The sequence below is a fragment of the Podarcis filfolensis genome (genome assembly GCF_964270895.1).
Source record: "Podarcis filfolensis genome assembly, chromosome: 12".
NCBI lineage: Eukaryota > Metazoa > Chordata > Lepidosauria > Squamata > Lacertidae > Podarcis > Podarcis filfolensis.
Window position 1 is genome coordinate 44,159,413 of NC_139614.1, and position 20,464 is coordinate 44,179,876.

The following is a 20,464-nucleotide window of genomic DNA, read 5'->3' on the forward strand; positions in this document are numbered from 1 at the left end:
GGGTTTTTTCCAGCTAAGCTCTGCCTTTAACAGCACAATCCTTTGTGTGTCCACTCAGAAGTAACTCCCATCGATTTCCCAAGTAAATGTGTACACTGTACAGCATGTAGCCTAAATGAGACAGACAGGTAGAAATCTGTAGAAATGACCACACACATCTATGCATATCTTTTCTTCAGCAGCAGTGGCACCACAAAGTTATGCAAATCTGATAAGAGCAAAGCAAATGTTTCATAAAACCAATGACTGTTTAAATGGTGGGACTAAATTGTTTGTATATAAATATTACCTTTTATCTTCCATTTGAGTTTTATGTAGGATGAACACATTACTTTAATGACCTGCGTTTAGAGAGGAAGAGAGAGGGGCAGTCTCACTCCAAAATCCTCAGCAGCCAGATGGCTGCCTTGTCTTCCATGAGATTAAAAGATGTTTCTCATTGGCAGACCCTGCTTCTGAAGCAAATTAATATAGCCAACTAAACTGCCTGTGGTTTGCTCTTTTTCGCGTGTGGAATAAAATTTCAAAAGAACTTCTGAAAGCAATTTTTGTCACAGGTTCTGTGAGCAGATTGCTCTCCAGGTACAGCATGCTGGTTTTAAACATTCAGTAATTAATGGAAAGTATTTCGTGTTAATTGACTGCTTCAGGAAAGGGAAGTATAATGGCTCCTTATTAATCATGGAAAGAGACATACAGCACGGAGGCACCGCAATTATTGCACTAACGGTTGAGAAATGTTAATTAATGAAAAGAACAATGATGTAAGAAATTAGCTACATAATGCTTCCTGCTGGTACAGATTTGCACTTTAAATGCGTTTTTTTTTTTTTAAGCACAGCAACCGCTGGATGTTGCCTTAAATAGCAAAATCTCTCTAACCCTTTCTGTAGTGCTCTAAAATGTCAAGCATATTTCAGCTCATGAGTAACTAAGTTTGGGGAAAAAACAACCCCGCAATTTTTGTGATAAAGCATTTCTTCAGGAGTGCTGCTCAAGAATGGAGCAAGGCTTTTTGTAAATGCATAGACTGATTTTGTTCAGAGAAAAGCAATTAACATATGTTATTTTTGCTCTTATTTTGGTTATTTATACCCCACAAGAGCTTGTCAAAATAAAAAGTCTTCACCTTGCTTCCTAAAGGCCAGCAGAGAGCCCCATGGGCTTAATAGAGGACAGCATTGCACAAACAGAGCCACTATTGAAAAAGGTCCTGCTCTTAGTGGGTTAATTGTATTTATTTATCACATTCATCCCACCTTTCCTCCAAGGAGCTCAAGGTCCTCACAACAAATCTGTGAGGTAGACTAGGCTGAGAGACAGTGACTGACCCAAGGTCAGCCAGAGGGCTTCAAAACTAAGTGCATGTAACTCCAATCTCAGATGTAGAAGGCTCCTGAAACAGAGCCTTGCTTGGAAATGTTCATGCACAGGAACACTCAAAATAGAGTTCTCTAAGGTACCATCGACCCAAAATGCTTAGGGCCTTAATAGTCAACATTAATGTCTAGAAACCAAGGGCCAGATTAAGAACGGTGACAGCAGATTGGTGTGTTTTAAGATGGATCTGCCCCAACCAAATGTGAAGGGGGAGGGATGAGTGTCCCTTTCAATAGCAAAAGGGTGAAGAATCGGAATTCTTGAAACTGCCTGCAGCTTACATTGCTTTCAATCCCTGGTGCTTCTCAATCCATGTAGGCAAACAAGGACCCCTATTCTCCCCTGTGTAAGACTGTGTGTACACATCACAGTTTATTCTGGCTCCAGCCCACTTCCGCCAGGTGTTCAACAACGAGTACACAGAGTAGGACCCTGGCAGAGACACATGCCCGACTGGCATGTTCTCTCCCCCCCTGATCATTTGTTCGGGAGCTTCAAAACTTTCTTCAGCCCGAACATCACAGCGACCGATGCCAACAGACATCAGCACACTTAGGGATCTGCAGAGCTTGCGCACCTTGCGTGACAGACCTCAGCCACTCAGCATTTTGACTCATCTACTTTATTTACATATAAACACACACGGAGCACTGCAACATGGCTCCCTCTCTAGCATCAGACAACAAAAAGAAAAAACAAAGGACAATAGTTCCACTTCACGGAACACAGTAACACAAACATCCTGTCTCCGTCACTTCCCACTTTGTGGAACCAAAATATACATTGTCATGTGATAGACAAAAAACCCATGACTGCAACCATGGAGCAGGAATTCTAACACACAGGATGTTAGCCACAATCCATGCGTATCCCACCATTTCTTGAGAAATGCTTCTGCTTCATATGTTTTCCCTCAATCCAGCTTCCATCCAATATAAAACATCAGCTGCAATTAAGCTGAGATGAATATCTTTCAGTCTTCCATTGCGTGTGCATGGATGGCATCTTCACTGAATAGGAGTCCAGGGGGGTACAATTTTCAGCCCGAGAGGCACATCTCACATGGGCAACCTTTCTTGGGGCCACATGCCAGTGGTAGGCTAAATTCCAGCCATGGAAAAAACAGATGCTTCTACATGCACCCACAAACGTATCTTTTTGTCCTCCCTCCAGGAAAGCAAGTGAGATAATCACAGTTCAAACGTGGTTTCAGCCAGGTCAAGAACACTGGGAGGGTGTGGAGCAGCACTTGTGAGGTTTGTGGCCTGGGGACAACAGTGCATGGCTTTTGGAAAGTCCCCAAAGGTCAACTAAAGAGGCCTGTTTGTTCCGCATACCTCCGCTGCCAGAGGCAGTCTGCTTCTGCAAAACAGCTGCTGGAAACTGCAGGAGGAGAGTGCTGTTGCCTTCAGCTCCTGCTCATGGGCTTCCCATAGGCATCTGGTTGGCCAATGTGATGGGTCACTCTCCTTATGTTCATATGGACAGGTAAGGTTCTCATTTCTGAGCTAGGGAATTCTGAATTTCTGGCCTGCATCGAGGTCCATCATCTGTCACAAAAATTACAGTTGGAATCAGCTGAAGATGCCCGCTATTTCTCCCCAGGATACAAAGGCAAATGAAAAAGGGTGCTCTCTTGTATCTTATTTTGTCACCTGCCAAACCTCTTTCTCACTGCCGAATTCCTCTTGCAGGTGGAACGTCCTCGGCTTACAAGGTGCTCTCCTCAGCTACTTCATTGAGCCTGTGTACCTGCATAGCATTATTGTGGGGAGCCTCTCTCACACCGGACACCTTTCACGGGTAATGAGCCATAGACTAGAAGATGTCGGTCAACTGCCAGCCTCATACCGGCGCAATCAGCTGCTCCTGAGTGGTAAGGACACCCTTGCTTGGAAGCATGAACCGCCTGCTTCCCCATTGCTGGTGCTGTTGGGCTCCTACACAGAACATAACCAAGTGTCCCTTCACAGCTTGGGATACTTGCTTCCTTCTCACTTTCCTTTAATGCTACTGATGATTAGACATTCTACCACACTAAGAGCACAGCCCAAAAGTAGGTCTTAGTGCTGAGGTTCCCAACTTAGAGTCTATGGACCCCCACAGCACCCTCAGCACCTGCCAAGGTCCCCAGCCCCTCCCAATTTTTTGATGTTTGGTGGGGAGGGGTCACATTTTGAGGAGAGCCCTGTTTATTTGGCCTCCGTTGGGGGGAGTTGTCTGTTTGGAGGGTGCTGAACATCACCTGGATGTTTGTTTGTTTTCTGTGAAATGCGTATTTTTATGGTGTTACCCCTGGTTTCTTAGCTTTCCAAATGTGCCCCCAGATTCAAAAAGGTTGGGGAACCCCGTTCTACCTTGTTGAGTGGGTCTTACTCCCAGGAGTAAGTGTATATAGGATTGCAATACTAACTGAAATAGATTCTTCTTACCTCTCTGCCTCCATTCCTGTTGGAAGTGGCTGTCCTCCACCACAAATAATTCCTGTCCCAAGAATCTTTACTGTGATATATTTATAAGCCAGGGCAGAAGCTATGACATCCACTTTTCTTAAACTGATCATAATGATCAAGGGCATCGCTCCATGCCCCTTGGTAACACTAGCAGGATTTCTGCTGGATCCAGTTGTCAAGGAACAGAGGATCATATTTGGTTGTACCACAACGTAACAAAGCACATTATATAAAGAAAACTTCCGCAAGTTCGAAGTCAGATGGTGATGGCTTATTCTGTGACCGAATCCTACTAGACTTCTTAAAAATGGCTTGCACCATTGAGCATGATTAAACCCATCTCTGGCTAACCTGAAAGGCCATATAGTTGGAAGCAATCATTATCCAGTACAGCAATCTTTCCATTATACTTGGGCCTTTGGTATGTATATCACCACTCATCCAGATACTTTAAAGCCACAGCATAAGTGTTAAAACCAAACTAGAGCCTTGAGTCATAAAATTTACTTAAGAACAGATTTAAACCTATTCCCCATTCAGTGGTGTGCTAAAGCACATCAGCTGAATGAACTAAGCTAAGTACCAGGGAAGAGAATTACTGAAACTGGGAATCCATTTGCAAAAAGACAGGGTGCGAAGCAAACAAAGAATCTTCATGCACATGCCCAACAGGTAAGGGTAGATTTATGGATGTTTCACTTGGGAGGCTAGATTATACCCCAAACTGGGCTGCCACTGAAAACTGCAACCCTGTGTTGAGTTTCCTGTTTTCACATGGCATAACATCATCATGTTAGGTGTTCCCTCCCTCTACACACCATTGGTTGCCTCTGCCAAGGGCTGGGAAACACACAACATCATGATGTCCTGGCAGCAGACCTAGAGGTCTGTTCCAGAGGTCTTCTCCTCTTTAGCCAACTTCTCCCTCTGTTTCTAGCCTTGTCTACAGGCTAGAAGATATTTTGGACCATCTGTAAGACTTCCTGCTGATCGGAAGACCTCCAACTACTACTACTACTACTACTACTACTACTACTACTACTATAATTTCCACTGTTATTTTAATTGTGAGGTGATTTGCTGTATTTAGCTTTCATAACAGACCTCTGAGGCAGTCTTTTTATGGTTCCCATTTAAGAAATGAGGAACTGAGGCCTAGAGACAGTGATTGCCCGAGGCCAAAATGTATCCTCATGTCAGATTTGATATAATGAGACCATTGTACAGGTCCCAGATTCAAAGCCAATGCTTCCCTGTTGGAGTAGGATTAGAGGAAGTTACTATAGCACAGGGTTGGTGCTTTACTACAGCACTAATGCATACCACCCAACTATTTCAGATAAAAAAATGGGACGTGCATCTTTCAGGACACACTCTCGGGCGTGTGAGCCGCATTGCAATCTTGTCCCCCCAAAAAGTGCTTTTTGGGGGAAAAGATCATGGCACAAGAGATCGCAGGACCAAAAATGGCCACCACAATCTCACACAAAAAAACAGGTTTTCCCATTTTTCCCTGGGACACATTGCGGGTATGCTAATGTTTCCAAATTCCTTGCATCTCCTTCCACAAGTTTTCTTAGAGAAAAGACAGGGGATTAGATTCTCGCAGTCTCCATTCCTAAATCAGCAAATATTGATGCTTGGATTTTAGCTTCCACAAGTTTCTGTTACTCTTTGTTTTCCATCAGAAGTGATTCTCTATATTGACAGTAGTTATCTGGGGACAGTGTGCAATTTGCTTTTGTATTCTGCGTTCATTGTCAATGCATGTATGCAAAGCTGTTAATTTGACTGAATGCTTTGCTTTCCTCTGGTCATTAGGGCTGCTGCGTCTATGTTTGTTCTTCTACCTGTGGCTTAATTCCAGGCAGGCCTTATCTTAGCAAGTGCTGTCATATTCTGGCATTCCATCTGCTAAGCTTTTGGGTGATAGCTTGACAGAGACTGGTGCATTAGTGTCAAGTCATACATTCAGATCTGCTTGCAATACACTCAACACGGAAATATTTAAATAGCACGACAGTGTCAGCGCACACATTTATATTACTATATCTCTGGTAGTTTTTGTCTTTAAAAGAAAAAGGGGGGAGGAGATACAAACTGATCAGTTATCCTGGTGAAAGAATCGAAATTGCTATTAGAGTGACATAAACGTGATTAAAAGCCCTGTGTGAGATGATAACTCAATTATGTTTCCATCCAAACTCATCTGTATATACTAGTTTAGGGTACTGCCACTTAGCCAGGCAAATGGATGTTACTTATGACAGCAAGCCAAGAAATGCGAAGGATCTTAAACAGCTGTCAATGAATTTTACTTGGGCATTTCCAATTGACTCTGAGGGGGGGGTTAAGCCCATGAAGGGAATTACTGCAGGGTAATTTACTGAGATGAACTGGCCTAACATAATCATTGACACTTATATAACCTGTATCAGCTTTTCCTAACCTGGTACACTCTAAATATTTAGGACTGCAACTCTCATCAGCTTCCCAGGTATAATCCAAAATATTCAGAGGGCACCAGGTAAGGGAGGCTGATCCATATTGTATTATACTTGTGGCAGTGAGGTTTCTGGTACTGTTTTCTGAACTGGCATGTTGGCGCATGAAAATAAATTATTAAAGAAACAAGTGATTCCCCTCCCCCTTTTGATCCTTAAAAAAAAATCCAGTTTCGCATTAAAAAAATAATCACCTGGTTTAAAATGAATTTAATAGAAACGCATGCATTAAAACCATTAAAACCTACGCTTTGGTTTCTGAAAAAACTGAATCATGGTCATCATCTGTCAAACACACTGAGCTTTTCTGTGTAAAACAAACACACGCACACACATGCACACGGGGAGGTGGTGGGAGATGTGATTTCAGATGCTGTGTGTTATAAATGAGCCAGGGACCAGCATAGGAGATGCCATATTGCATCTCACCAGGATTATCTACAGAGTCCATATGTGCGATCTTATACTCCCTATTATATGCCCTCCAAGTCGCTGAGCTCTGCACTGTGTTCAGCTGTCAAATGATGAACATTAATGACTTTACCAACTCAGCAGCATGGACATTTACTTCCCATTTCACGGAGGAACGCTATTTTCATGCACAGGAAACACCAGCACCTTCCTTCTCATAATAATAAGAAGAAAAGTCTCTGGATTCCTGCACCACAATCAGACGCTTGCTTTTCTGCGACATGCACCCCACTTCATTCAGGATTGCAGGAGTCTCGGGACCAAACTAAATATTATGTGGGAAAGTTATGTCATCAAATCTCCTGATTATGTTTTTTTATAAAAAAAAATAATAATTGCCTAAAAGTGCCTGCATGTAGGTTGGGTGGAATTGGATCAGGGCCATGATTCTGGGAAATGGTTAGGTTTACCTTTCACATCGACACATCCCTCATACCAGAGTTTTTAGGGGGTTTTGAATGTTTTATGTAGTTTTTCGATTTCACTGTTCTGTATGGGGCAATGACAATAAAGATATCGTATATCGTATCGTATACACACTATTTCCTTGATTGAAATCAAGTAAGAAGGCAGTGCTCTGTTTGCTGTACAGGGAACAGCCCTCTGTTTGAAGATGGCCTCTATCTGAAGGGCTGTTTAAAAAGGAGGAGCCCAAAGAAGGGAGAACAGGAGGGGCCCGGAAGTTCCCCATCGATAACATCTGGGCAGAAGGGATTCATTCACAAGCGACCTGGTCACGGTCTTCCCCACTATGCTGAGACATACCGCATCCCTATTTAAATTATAGTAATCATGTGTAAACATGCATATGTAGATTTACATCAGCATACGCCAGTTTTATACAGATCTGTGTCCGCTCTTTTGGGGGGCACTACATCACCCAGAACCTTCCCCCCTCCTAAAGTGGCTAAGAGCAGAAAAACCAAGTGCAATACAGAGGCCTCTTTCCCCACACTCCTGCCCCACAACTTAGTGGCTAACAACTTTAAAGGGAAGCATAAAAGTGATGCTAAGGAAAGGGAATGGCGGGGAGTAGAACCTCCCCAGTGCCACGGCACCGATCCAGTTCTACATTTGACAGAGGTGGTCCTGATGCTAAAAAACAAAAACAAAACAGAACTTTCCTCTAAGGCAGGCATGGCTAAACTTGGCCCTCCAGCTGTTTTGGGACTACAGTTCCCATCATCTCTGACCACTGGGTCCTGTTAGCTAGGGATGATGGGAGTTGTAGTCCCAAAAAGCTAGAGGGCCAAGTTTGGCCATGCCTGCTCTAAGGCCAGCTAATGAGTTTGTAGCTATCGTTACCGATTGTCAGCTGAGCTGCCAAGCCGCTATCTCACCTGCTCTGAGTAACCTTATTTGAGCCTTACCTAATCCTAATTAGCCTGTTTTGTAGCTGCCATCTTCCAGCACTGACAAGAGCATGCACTTTGAGCCTCCCCCTGCCATGCAGTAGACATAGCCCTCCTGCATCATGGGATGCAATTCTCTCTCATGTACCTGTAGTACTAATGAAGTTAACAAAATTAGATGGCAGGGGATGAAGGAAGATGTGCAATTGTTTTTGTTTAGGAAGATCTACAATAATTAGGGAGCTATTCTCTTCCACTGTTCGTGATATTCAAGAACATCTCAGATTTTAACTTCTTTTTTAATTCTGTTTTTACCCTTGGAAAAGTTTTGATTTTCAGTAGCCCCCCCCCCCCCGGTTCAAAATCTAACTTCTTCTCAAAATTGCCCAGCAAAGTACACACACACACACCCTCATTTGGGGGAAGAGCTGTATGAATCTGACTTATAGCAGATTTACATTATTTTGAAACTTACCTTCTGCATAGTAGTGACATTCTTCTGTGAAGCCATTTGGAACAGAAGTTTTAATGCTAATCTATTTCCAGGTCTCCCAAAGATAACCATGGTTAACATTGACTGGAGTCCTTCTTAACCCTGGTTTCAAATCCTGGTTAGTGTTTTAACTCTACTTAGCATTAGGCCAGGCAAAAGTACACACAATGATGGCAGACCTATTCCTTTAAATGCACCTCTGCCTCAATCCCATATAAAGCAGGATGAGAGCTAGTGCGGTTTGAAGCAGCAAATGGGTATGTGGGCAACAGGGATGGGCAAATCTGTCCATTTCAGTTTTTCATTTCCACATTGGTATGCAATTAAAATAAAAAAAAACCTCCTGAAAATTCACCAGCATTTTGTGTGGCTTTTTTTTTTTCTAAATGTACATGTATAGTTTGCCTAATATGCACATTTTTGCAAAGCAATTTTCTCCAATATAATGCATTTCTGCAAGTTATTCTCATGAATATATGCATTTTAATGCACGCTTTGCCCTATTATGTGCATTATTTGTACACACTGCATGGATGGAGAACTGCACTGCAGAATTCGGAGGAGTTCAAATTTCAAAACCTGGCTGTGTTTCAGTTTGCCTATTGTTTCAAGGTGTGAGAATTAGGTAGGTTCACCTTTAAATGCAACTGAATGAAACTTCTCCCCCATCCCTAATGGGCAAGAGAGTCCTCTTTCCTCCACTCTCTCACTACCTTTCTCCCACAGCCCCCTTCCCATCACTTTTGTTAGAGTCAGGTTTATTTCTGCTTTGAGGGGATGGTCTGGGAGGAACAAGAAAGCAGTCTTTTATCTACTCCTGGACAGTCTTTTTTTCCCCCTTTCTAAATCTAAGGACCGGGTGCTAAAAACAACAACAGAATCTTCTATTATGTTTTAATTCATAAGCTGCTTTACCAAAAACAGTTGTGCTCAAAACACCTTGAAACACACACACACAACAACAACCACAACAATTATGACCTATAAGATTTGGCAGGTTTGAGCCAATCCCGTCAAAATATGAGAATAGTTTATGTGTAAAAAAAGAAAGTTCCATTTCCTATCTTCCAGAAGGAGCAAGGTAGGGGCTATTGATCTTAATGCTTTGATGTTTTCTGCTTCCCCTTCGACAGGAGTGAGCAACGCCAAGATGCGGCAGTCAGGGAAATCACCTGGTTTCAGTGTGAATTGGATAGCGGGCACTACAGACCTCGAGCTTATTAATGCAACAACAGGAAAAAGGAACTGCGGGAGGCCTTCACGACTCTGCAAGCACCTGTTTTACACTCGATGGGCAAAGCTTTATGGAAAGGTAAGGACTCCTGCCTTGGTGAAAGCAAACCTATGTGTCCATCACAATATAGCATTCCCAGCCATCTCCCTGGCCTCGTATCATCAGCAAAGCACCATTTCCTACAGCAGACTCTGTACTTGGATATCGTAGGCCATAATACATGTGGTGCCCAGCAAGTGTGCGGGGCAGAGAATCTCCCCCCCCTCCCCGTGTGTGTGTATGTAAGAAAAGAGAAAGAAAGAAAGAAAGAAAGAAAGAAAGAAAGAAAGAAAGAAAGAGGAAGGTGTTTATATATACAGTGGTACCTCTGGTTGCGAACGGGATCCTTTCCGGAAGCCCATTCACAACATGAGCAGAATGCAACCCGTGTCTGCGCATGCGTGGGTCACGATTTGCTGCTTCTGCGCATGCGTGTGACATCATTTTGAGCATCTGCGCATGCGCGAGTGGCGAAACCCGGAAGTAACCCTTTCCAGTACTTCCGGGTCGTCGCGGGATGCAACCTGAAAACGCTCAACCTGAAGCAAACGTAACATGAGGTACGACTGTACATACAAGTGGAGGATATGATCCAGGCTAATAACCACCAACACATGTATTTTTAAGTAGAATGCAACATGCACACTTGAAAGGCAGTAGCACGTATTGAACTTAGCTCATCTGAGTGCCAAAAAAAAAAGTATTTTGGAGAAGTAATAAAAATCCAGAATATGCAATAATCTGGTGATCTGGAGGAGCCCTAACACACTTCCAGGGTTTCTGAGGCATTAAAAAACATAAGAAGAGCTCTGCTGGATCAAGTCAAAGGTTCATCTAGTCAGGTATCTTATTTCCAGTCACAGCCAGGCAGATGCTTCTGGGAAGCCAATAAGCAGGGCATGAGGGCTATTCAAGGCAGGGCTATTCAAACGCTCATCATAAAACACGATAATTCACTTATCCAACACACCACCGATTCAGATATCCAAACAGCTGGACCTGCATGTAGTACTGTAAACAAATAAGCAGTCTTAAACACGCCTTACTTTTTGTGTTTTCCTGGTCCACGGCAGCGGTTTTGTCAGAAAACATGGTGGGTGGTGGAGACAGGGGCATAGATCAGACAAATAAGAGCATTCTTTCCCTTTCTTGTTTGCCTTTTGCAAGGTTCCAGAGGGTCTCCCCTGGCTTTTTTCACTATTTGGGGATCAAAAGCCTGTGCTTGGGAACACGTTAGAAATTTTCCCATTGGAATTGATGGGAAATGTCAACAACAACAATAATAATAATTGTACCCTGCCCATCTGACTGGGTTGTCCCAGCCACTCTGGACGGCTTACAACACATATAAAAGCATGATAAAACATCAAACATTAAAAACTTCCCTATACAAGGCTGCCTTCAGATGTCTTCAAAAAGTTGTACAGTTACTCATCTCCTTGACATCTGCTGGAGGGGGGTGGGTGTTGTTGTACAAACACTCTCCTAACAGACCATTTCCTGAGAACGCATTGTGTTCACATATCAGGGCCTGCCTGTGCATGGTAGTTGAGGAAAGTAGTATGTACTTTTTGCCTTCTGCCGATCAACTTCCTGAAATGATATAAGCCCTTGAAGATCTGCGTTGGCATGGGACTTTTGGCAGTAAGAGAGTGTGTGTTCCAAGTAGACATGCTCAAGGGCAAAATACAATTTGCAAATATTGTGCCAGATTTGAATAGGATACATTTATTGGTGACATCAGAGAAAAGCGAAGTGGCAAATAATTTACCCCATTCGCCTTTGACATGTCATATATATATTAAAAGCATTTCTATCCTGATTCATAATTAAACCATCTCTAAGCAATATACAAAAATAATGTGTTTTATTGCTTTTATGCTGTGGCATAAAAACAGAGATACAACATAAAACTAGTAAAACACTATTATAAAAAAAACACAGATCAAAACAGGAATTCAGTAATAACCACGTCTATTCTTATGGGACAGGAGGGAAATCTAAGGAAAAAGATACGCCTTTACAAGAAGTTTGGATCAAGTTTGCTTCATTTATGGCAGAGGGAAAGGGCATTCTGTAGTGCTGTTGCAATGGTGGAAAATGCCCCTTTGTACACAGGCTCATATTCCAGAGTAGTGGGAGCAGAATCCCACAGAAAATGCTAATTCACTCGCCAGATTGAACTTTCCCCAGGTCTACGGCTCTCCCAAGACTTCTGATTTCTTTCCCAAAACATCAAATTCTCTCACTCTTGGCTTGGTTGCGCTATGTCTTTTGGCAGGTCAGGAAGGAGGCGATTGATTTAATCCTCCTGCAAAACAAAAAGTTCTTTCTCTCTGGGCGCCCAGGTGCGCCGGGGGTGATTATTGGACTGAGGATGTGTGTCTTTGTCTCTTAAGACGGTTTCTGGCAGGCAAACTCAGAGGTGGTGAGCATTTCAGAACATTCAGATGCCATTCTCCCGCTCAACAAGACAGCCTCTCAGCTGTGGGCAAATCCCAGGTGCTCGATTACAGCCCTCTCTTAGGCATGTTTCACAGTATCTCTTATTATAACAGATTGGAAGGAAGGGAGCCAATTTTTCCTTGCATTTTCTCTCCAACTGGCCTGCCTGAAGCCTTGAATGACTCAGAGAGTCTTTCCTTTTTTCCTTACTTTTCAGAGCTTGTCTAGAAGGCTATTTATTTATTTATTTATTTTTAAAAAATAATTATCACCTCCAACTATAAAACCATATAAACATTTTAAAAAGAGAGAGAGAGAGAGTAGAATACATTAATAACTATTTTAGGCTGTGCACATGCTAACCTGTTACAAAAAGGTAGTTTTTCTCAATCCAGAACAGTTCATGTTCATCCTCAACATGCTGCTTTCAATCTAGATTGAGTCTAGATCCTGCTGCCCTCAAGGGTGAGTGTGGTTAGTTTGATATGCATTTGAAAACCTTCCCCTTGACTAGGGAATCCTTCTCCTCCCAGCCCATACCCCAGGTGAATGAAGAACGAAGTGGTGATCTTGGTATACACTCAACTACAAAGTCCACCAACCTGGGTGGCTTTAAAGGAGAATTAGACAAATATTGGAGGGTAGGGCTATCAGTGGCTATTGGCCATGACAGCTATATTCTCCTTCCATTGTCAGAGGCATTATGCCTCTGAAAGCCAGTGGCTGAGAATCACAGGCAGGGAGAGCTGCACTCGGGTCATTCCTGTGGGCTTCCCTTAAGCTTCTGGCTGGCTGTGCTTAGAGCAGAATGCTGGATTAGATGAGCCTCTGGCCTGACCCAACAGTTCTCCTCTTCTGTTCTTATTGCTCATGGTGTAAGTGGGGCCGCATTGACTGCTGGAAGGGCTTTTGAGCAGCAGGAGCTATGCCCACAGCAGCCAACTCCTGTGCAGACACATAATTAATTGGATCAGAATCAGAACTTCGGCCTTTAAGTCTCAATTTTTGTATTCAAAGAAATGTTTCAGTCTCCACGGTTGTCCCGCTAAATGTTGGGATTTCAGATATAGCAAAAGGGAGCTGACGAGACATTATAGGAATGTCGGGTTTATGAATCTGGGCTGCACGTTTTGAATCTGTATTTTCCCCCAAAGACAGTAGGGGCTGAGGCCTATGCATGAGCCCCAGGGCTTTGGAAAATGGTTGGCTCTTAAATGCATAGTCAAAGTTCATATTGTGGGGACTTCTGCTTCAGTGAATACCCAGGATATGATTTGGGACTTCTGCTTCAGTTAATACCCAGGATATGATTTGGGAGTTATTAAAAATCAGTAACACATCTTTCTTCAAATCTGGATGAAACATTTTGACTTGAATCATATTTGTTGGTGTCGGGGAAGATGAATGGCACCAAATAAATCCACAAGATTCTCAATTTTGCTCTCCTTTCAAACTCCCAAACAAAATTTTTGGGATATATGCACACTAACAAGAGTTTGGCCATCAAAATCCCTTCCCAGAAGCTAAGGGAGACCCATTCAGAAGGAACAAAACAATGCACAGCCGGGGGGGGGGGTTTGCATTCTTTGTACTTTATTTAGTAAGACCTTCCGCCACAAAAAGAGGAAAGCAAAAAAAAAAAAACCAAAAACCTGGTATAATTTATAGTCTCTGCACCACAGTTCGCACTTCCAAGTGGTGTGTAAACTAGGTTTTTGATCTCCAAAATCCTGCTTCCCACTCAGGACAGTGTTTTTTGTAGGTTGTTGGCACTAAGCCTACATGACAGAATCGATATCATGTCCAGTTTTTGGTTCTCAACCCTTTCCATTGTTACTTGAAACCAACACGTAAAATCTTAAGCACAATTTGTTTGTAGCTTACGGAACCATTTTGTACAGCTGCTGTTCATTCATTTGCATTTTGGGTTGTTTTGGTTTGTTGTTTTTTCCCCTTTCCACTCCCACCCCCACCCTATCCCATCTCTCTTACAGCTGAGCACACAGATATTAAGCCATGGAGATCTGCCCTCTGTGTACAGCGAGGCCAAACTGCTGGCGCACACATACCAGTCTGTCAAGCAGCAGCTGTTTAAAGCATTTCAGAAAGCTGGTCTGGGCACCTGGGTGAAAAAGCCCCCGGAGCAAGATCAGTTCCCGCTAACTGTGTGAATCATTTGGCACTTCTGTGCCGTGACCCCATCAAGCTGACTGAAGATGGAGAGAAGGGCAGGAGAGGACCGCAGGAGCTGGCTGCGTGACGGATGCTGTCCCAGACTTACCTCCGGTAGAAGCATCTCAATTTGGAAATCCTAACAATGCATTAAGTATAAGATTACGTTCTGATTAATGCACTGAACTTGACTTTAGGAAACTGCTTTTGCATACCCTTCTTCCCTTCTCAAGGATGTACAAAGCCCAGGTTACAAAAATGACCTTCACTGTTTGTTCCTTGTTTCGTAGCACATTACAGATCACTGTAATTATCCAACTGGCACCTGCATTTTGGGCAACAGCAGGTCCCGCTTCTAGCTAAAAGAAAAAAGAAAAACCCTGCCGTGTTCCCCTTCATCGTTAGTGCAATAATTAACATTGGAGAATGAGAGGTTTTTCTAGGTAGCAAACACATGCAGGTAACTTTTAGAATCAGGACGCCACAGAAGGTCACCGTTTGCACTGAAACACAAGAGGAAAGCCCTCTCTCTGTGTTTGTGTGTGTGAGTGTGTGTGTGTGTGTATTTGTGTCTAAAGGGTTGGGATAATTCAAACAGATAAAAATACAACAAATATTATGCCCCTGCATCTATGAACATAGGCTTGAAAGTGTGATCAGTGTCCACTAACATCTTAAAACCCAGCAGAGATGGGCAGAGTCACCTGTTATCAGGGAAAGGGGCTTCTGCTGGCCTGAACAGCAGCTCTGATCACCTTTCCAAGACACAGAATAAAGTATGCCAAAAACAAGCAAACAAGCCTAGCAGCCCCTTTCTGCTGGATGAAACTGTAGCATCTGCACAGACACAATTTCATGGAGGACAACATCCTGTGAACCAAACTCTCACAAACACCCATAGCTCCACGGGTCCTATACTTGCGCTGGCTGAAAAGAGAGACACCAGTGGTTCTTTCTCCATGTGAATACAGACCAAGTGCGTCACATGAAGTTATTTTGCAACATGTGAAATAGTCGCATAAGTCAGGACACACTCGTTTCTGTAAATGTGCAAACTGGTCCCTAATTTGCCGGTACAGCAGTCCTCTGATACATGAGAAATGTTATTTAGGATGCCCAAAGAGAAACATTATAGAAAATCTAAGCAACTCCAGAATTAACCTCTACCCCAATTGTAGTATTGTTTTTGGTTTGGTTTGGTTTGTTTTTTTGTCTTTGCAAATGACAGGATTTGCGGGTATACCACCACTGTTTGTTTTTAACCTTGTGGTTTTCATGAAATGTGTATATATTTAACAAGCTGCTACTTATCTGTGACCTGTCTTAGTGTCCTTTCTTAGAGCTATCCAATACTTTTCAAACACAAGCACATAGCTCATTCTCACTGCCCTCCCCCACTGAATTTCCTTTATGCTATACTTTCTTCCTTTTCGCCGGTAAAACTAGCCATATTCAGTAAATACATCCATGCATCGATGCCCAGGCAATAGTAATAGCTACACTATTTTGATGAAATTTTTATTTTTTAGATTATAAATTACAAGATGTATCTATAGTGTCTTGTACAAATGATATGATTGTGATAAACTAGAATTTTTAAAGATTAAAAATAAAAAGAACTCTTCCCCTGACAGAAATGTTTTCAAAAAAATAATACATTCCATATTAACTACCAAAAAAATTTCCTTAGAGTAGAAATAGTAGAAGATCTGAATTGCTTTAATGAGTTAGGAATGGATACTAATGATATTTTAGGATAGAAAGTGCTCCATTTCTAAAATAAGATGTAACAGGCCTTAAGCCTTTCAAAAAGTCGTTGATTTGGTCTGGAAAGCATTTTTCCCTTAATACAGATTTGTGGGGTGCGGTAGGGCGAGAGAGATTTGGGTCAGAATCCAGAGAAACTGGTTACCTGGGTCTTTTTCCCCCCTTTTTTGAAGACGGGGACAACATTTGCCCACCTCCAGTTTGCAAGGACCTTGACTGTTTTCCTATACAGTGGTACCTCGGGTTAAGTACTTAATTTGTTCCGGAGGTCTGTTCTTAACCTGAAACTGTTCTTAACCTGAAGCATCACTTTAGCTAATGGGGCCCCTTGCTGCTGCTGCGCTGCCGGAGCCCAATTTCTGTTCTTATCCTGAAGCAAAGTTCTTAACCTGAAACACTATTTCTGGCTTAGTGGAGTGTGTAACCTGAAGCGTATGTTACCAGAGGTACCGCTGTAATTCTCAAAGATTATAGACGGAGACTATGGAATGAATGGAATTTATCCAGTGACCTATGTCCTATGCAACCTGACTTAATGCATGTTTGCTAGGAAGTAAACCCCATTGACCAGTGGTACTTACTCCAAAGTGAATGTGTAGAGGATTGCAGCCTGAACCCCACTGAATTGTAATAGGACTTTAGCGTCATTGAAGGCCTGTACATATTTGGGGAAATCACATGGTTAGGAAAGCATGTGGCTATCACATGTTTGAATGCTCCCACTCATCCCCCCCCCCAAAAAAACAAGCAAAAAAAAACCCTTGCACATTCAAACCATACTAATTTTCTATGCAGGGAGATTAAAAAGTACCGTATTTTTTGCTCTATAAGACTCACTTTTTCCCTCCTAAAAAGTGAGGGGAAATGTGTGTGCGTCTTATGGAGCGAATGCAGGCTGCGCAGCTATCCCAGAAGCCAGAACAGCAAGAGGGATTGCTGCTTTCATTGCGCAGCAATCCCTCTTGCTGTTCTGGCTTCTGAAATTCAGAAATTTTTTTTTCTTGTTTTCCTCCTCCAAAAACTAGGTGCGTCTTGTGGTCTGGTGCGTCTTATAGAGCGAAAAATACGGTAAATGGGAAAAAGCAGAGCTGGGACCAGGTTTCCGGGAGCTCCTGGACACAGCATTACTCCCCCTTCTCTTTCCTCATCAAACTGCACACCTCTTGGCTCTTGACGATAATCCCCTATTGTGAAAGAAAAACAATACAAAATACTGGATTTTTGAAATTCCCAGGCAGAAATTAACCTATTTTCTATCTCTGAACTTCAAAGGATCTGTGATGCTTTGCCATTCTAATGATACGTGGATCTTGTGAATAGTCTCTCATAGCCTGGGATGCCACATGTTCAACACAGTGCACAAGCCACTGAGAAATAAATGTCAATCTTGCCTGTTTTGTTCTTTCATCCACTTTAGTTTTCACACACACAAAGTGTGTGGAGGGTGTAGAGCCCATCTTTTCCTGACATTTACAGAGAACATCTGGGGGTGGGGAGGGAGTTTATTTGAAGTCCTAGCATATTACATTTCTCCATCAAGGTTTTCTGCTCAGAACGTGCCCATCTGTGCTGAGATATGAGCAGGCACTCAAGTCTTGACCTTACAAGGCCGTACTAACTCTGTGGCACTGTTCTATCAAAGCAGCAGGTCAAACCAAGAACAGGAAGAAAGATTAAAGGATTCTCTCTGCTATTTTTTAAGCATTAAATTCAATTTCTCCCCAAAAAAGACATTCACAATACAATAATTCGGCTCCAGCTCACCTATTAAGCAAGGGTACTTAAGTGTAGAAAAATGGCACACTGAGGAAATTTTCATCACAGGGCTCACATGCTGATGGAATGAAAGTTTCACATAAACACAAACACAGTGGACGCACTGACCTGCCTCAGTCCATCGAAAACCCTCATAAAATTTTCAAAAAAGTTAAGTCACCACTGATGTGTAGTGTAGAATAAACATTCACCGAAGGAAAAGATTTGATGTTGTTATTACTGTTACATGTATACCCATTCCTTTCCTCCAAGGAGATCAAGGTTCGGCATACATGGTTCTTCCTCTCCTCCTTTTGTTTTCACAACAACCCTGTGAGGTAGTTAGGCAGAGAGCTAGGCCCAAAGTCACCCAGTGAGTTTCATGACTGAGAGGGGCTTTGACTCCTGATATCACCAGCTCTCTTAGTACGATAAACATGGAGCCTGGGGTGTAAGGTTCAAACGGGCCTTTTAAAGAACAGCCTGTATGCCAAACAGGAGTGATATACTGCTTAATCACCCAAATCTCTTTGCATAACATAAACATTAAAAATATAGATAAAATCGTATTAGTCTCGACGTGTGGTGTCACTGTAAGGCATTACAAATAGACAACTTCCCAAATTAAAGAGATAAACGTAAGACCTTCCAAGCAACAATTATGGTGAGGAGAAAGAATATACAAAAATGAAAGAAAAATCCTTCAGATTTGAACACTAAGCAAAGCAGAGAGTAAAGGAAAAATAGAACAGTGTCATTAAGAGATTTCATTGCACTCTCTTATGCCTTAACAGATCATTGTTACAAAGGGAAGTGGGGGGGGGGAGAGAGAAAATAAAATATAAAGGGCTGTTTTTTCCCCTAAAAGGATTTTCCAGCAAGAAGAAAGATCTGAAGTGATTTACTTCCCCACTCTTTATAAAGAACCCAAAGCTAGTCCCCACACAGGCCAGCATACTGAAGGGCATTATAGAAGTACTTAGTAGGTAGTGCATAATAATTAAATATAAAGAAGCTGGAACTCTGCACATGCTTGAGCGCATACATGACAGTCCCATGATTGGCACAGCACAGCAAACTAAGCAGAATTCTAAACCCAGTTCCTTTCCTTGCCCTTACCTTCGTAGAAGCTGGCTTTCATCCAGCACCTCGCCCATACAATAGGACTTTCTGTTATAATGTGAATTTTGGTGAGTGCAAAGGGAATAATATCATATGAGGCCTGAAGAAAATCAGAGCTCTCAAATGTTTGTCTGACTCCAGCAAACTTCTAGGAAAAGTAGAGGTTTGAAACAGCACAGCCCCTTGCCCCAACTGGCCACCTACAAAAATGCCCCGTATAAATATTTGAAGTATCTGAAAAATATTTGTGGTATTTTCCAAGTTTACTCACCCTTTGTGTTAATCTCCCACCCACCCACTCCTGGGATCTTTTCTGGGCAGAACAGCCCAATACTGCAGAAATACCAAATTGCCAAACCATCTCTTGTCGTTGAAGGCAAGGCAAAAGAAACAAACAAGAAATGTGGCAAAACTCTGTGGGCTATGTTTGATAACTCCATTTAAAGCCCCAAAGGATTCTTTTTGTTTGACTCCACTGCCCCTCCCCCAAGTTCGATTCCCCCATGCGATGCTCTGTTGACGCATTCTGACAAAACCCATCGCTCAGCACCCCCTCTGAATTTCCTGAAGCAAGGGAGAATGACTTGTGAGGATATTCTAAAGGGAAGACAATGTACATACGCGAGCATGAGTGAATGGCAATACTGTACGAATGGATGTACATTTGTAAGATTTGTACAAACAGAATTAAATCTGAATTTACAGATGTGAATTTGCTGCTAAGTTCTGTAAATTGCACTTCAGTGATACCTGATAAGTGAATGTTTCTGTTATAAGTGAATAAAACGCCGAGGAAAAGAAATGCTCTCTCTCTTGTTGGTCTTTCTTCATTCTGCCCAAATACTAAGAGGATTTTACTGCACTAGCAACATTCCTGCCGTGTTTGAAAGACAGATGATCCAGGTCATGCACAGACTCAGCTTGGTGCCACCACACCCCACAAAAAAAGACACACACACAGGCCAAGCAGAGTGGAACAAAACCCCAGACAAGATGCAACATTCTGCTGCTACTTGATCATTCATTCCAAGTGGCACCAGCTGAACAGTTGCAAGTGGGCACCATGCCCAGCAGAACTCGCTTAGATTTCTCGTGCAGGTCATCTTATCTTTTTAATAATATTTGTATCACTGAGGGACTCCTGTGGCATTTCACAATGATGTCATTTCCAAGTTCAAACTGATGACAACCAGGGTGGGAACCAAGGTTCATGGTAAAATTCAAAAATTTCTTTTGGTATATTTTATAAATTTAATAGTGGGGAGGATACTGTGTTA

At 42.5% G+C, this 20,464-nt stretch overlaps 1 protein-coding gene and 1 long non-coding RNA gene across 9 annotated transcripts in view; one reads left to right on the top strand and one right to left on the bottom strand.

Moving 5' to 3' along the window:
• The window catches only part of ADARB2 (adenosine deaminase RNA specific B2 (inactive)), a 359,347-nt gene extending 342,233 nt beyond the window's left edge, over nucleotides 1-17,114 (top strand). For all 8 annotated transcript variants that reach the window (XM_083579508.1, XM_083579511.1, XM_083579509.1 and 5 more), the window contains 4 exons: nucleotides 3,075-3,256; nucleotides 9,787-9,965; nucleotides 14,366-16,528; nucleotides 16,757-17,114. In XM_083579508.1, the coding sequence (XP_083435634.1) occupies nucleotides 3,075-3,256; nucleotides 9,787-9,965; nucleotides 14,366-14,542 (538 nt within the window). In that variant the 3' untranslated portion in view covers nucleotides 14,543-16,528; nucleotides 16,757-17,114. The remainder of the gene's footprint in view (nucleotides 1-3,074; nucleotides 3,257-9,786; nucleotides 9,966-14,365; nucleotides 16,529-16,756) is intronic.
• The window catches only part of LOC310746381, an 80,378-nt gene that overhangs the window by 51,747 nt on the left and 8,167 nt on the right, over nucleotides 1-20,464 (bottom strand). The gene's annotated exons all lie outside the window — the stretch shown is intronic.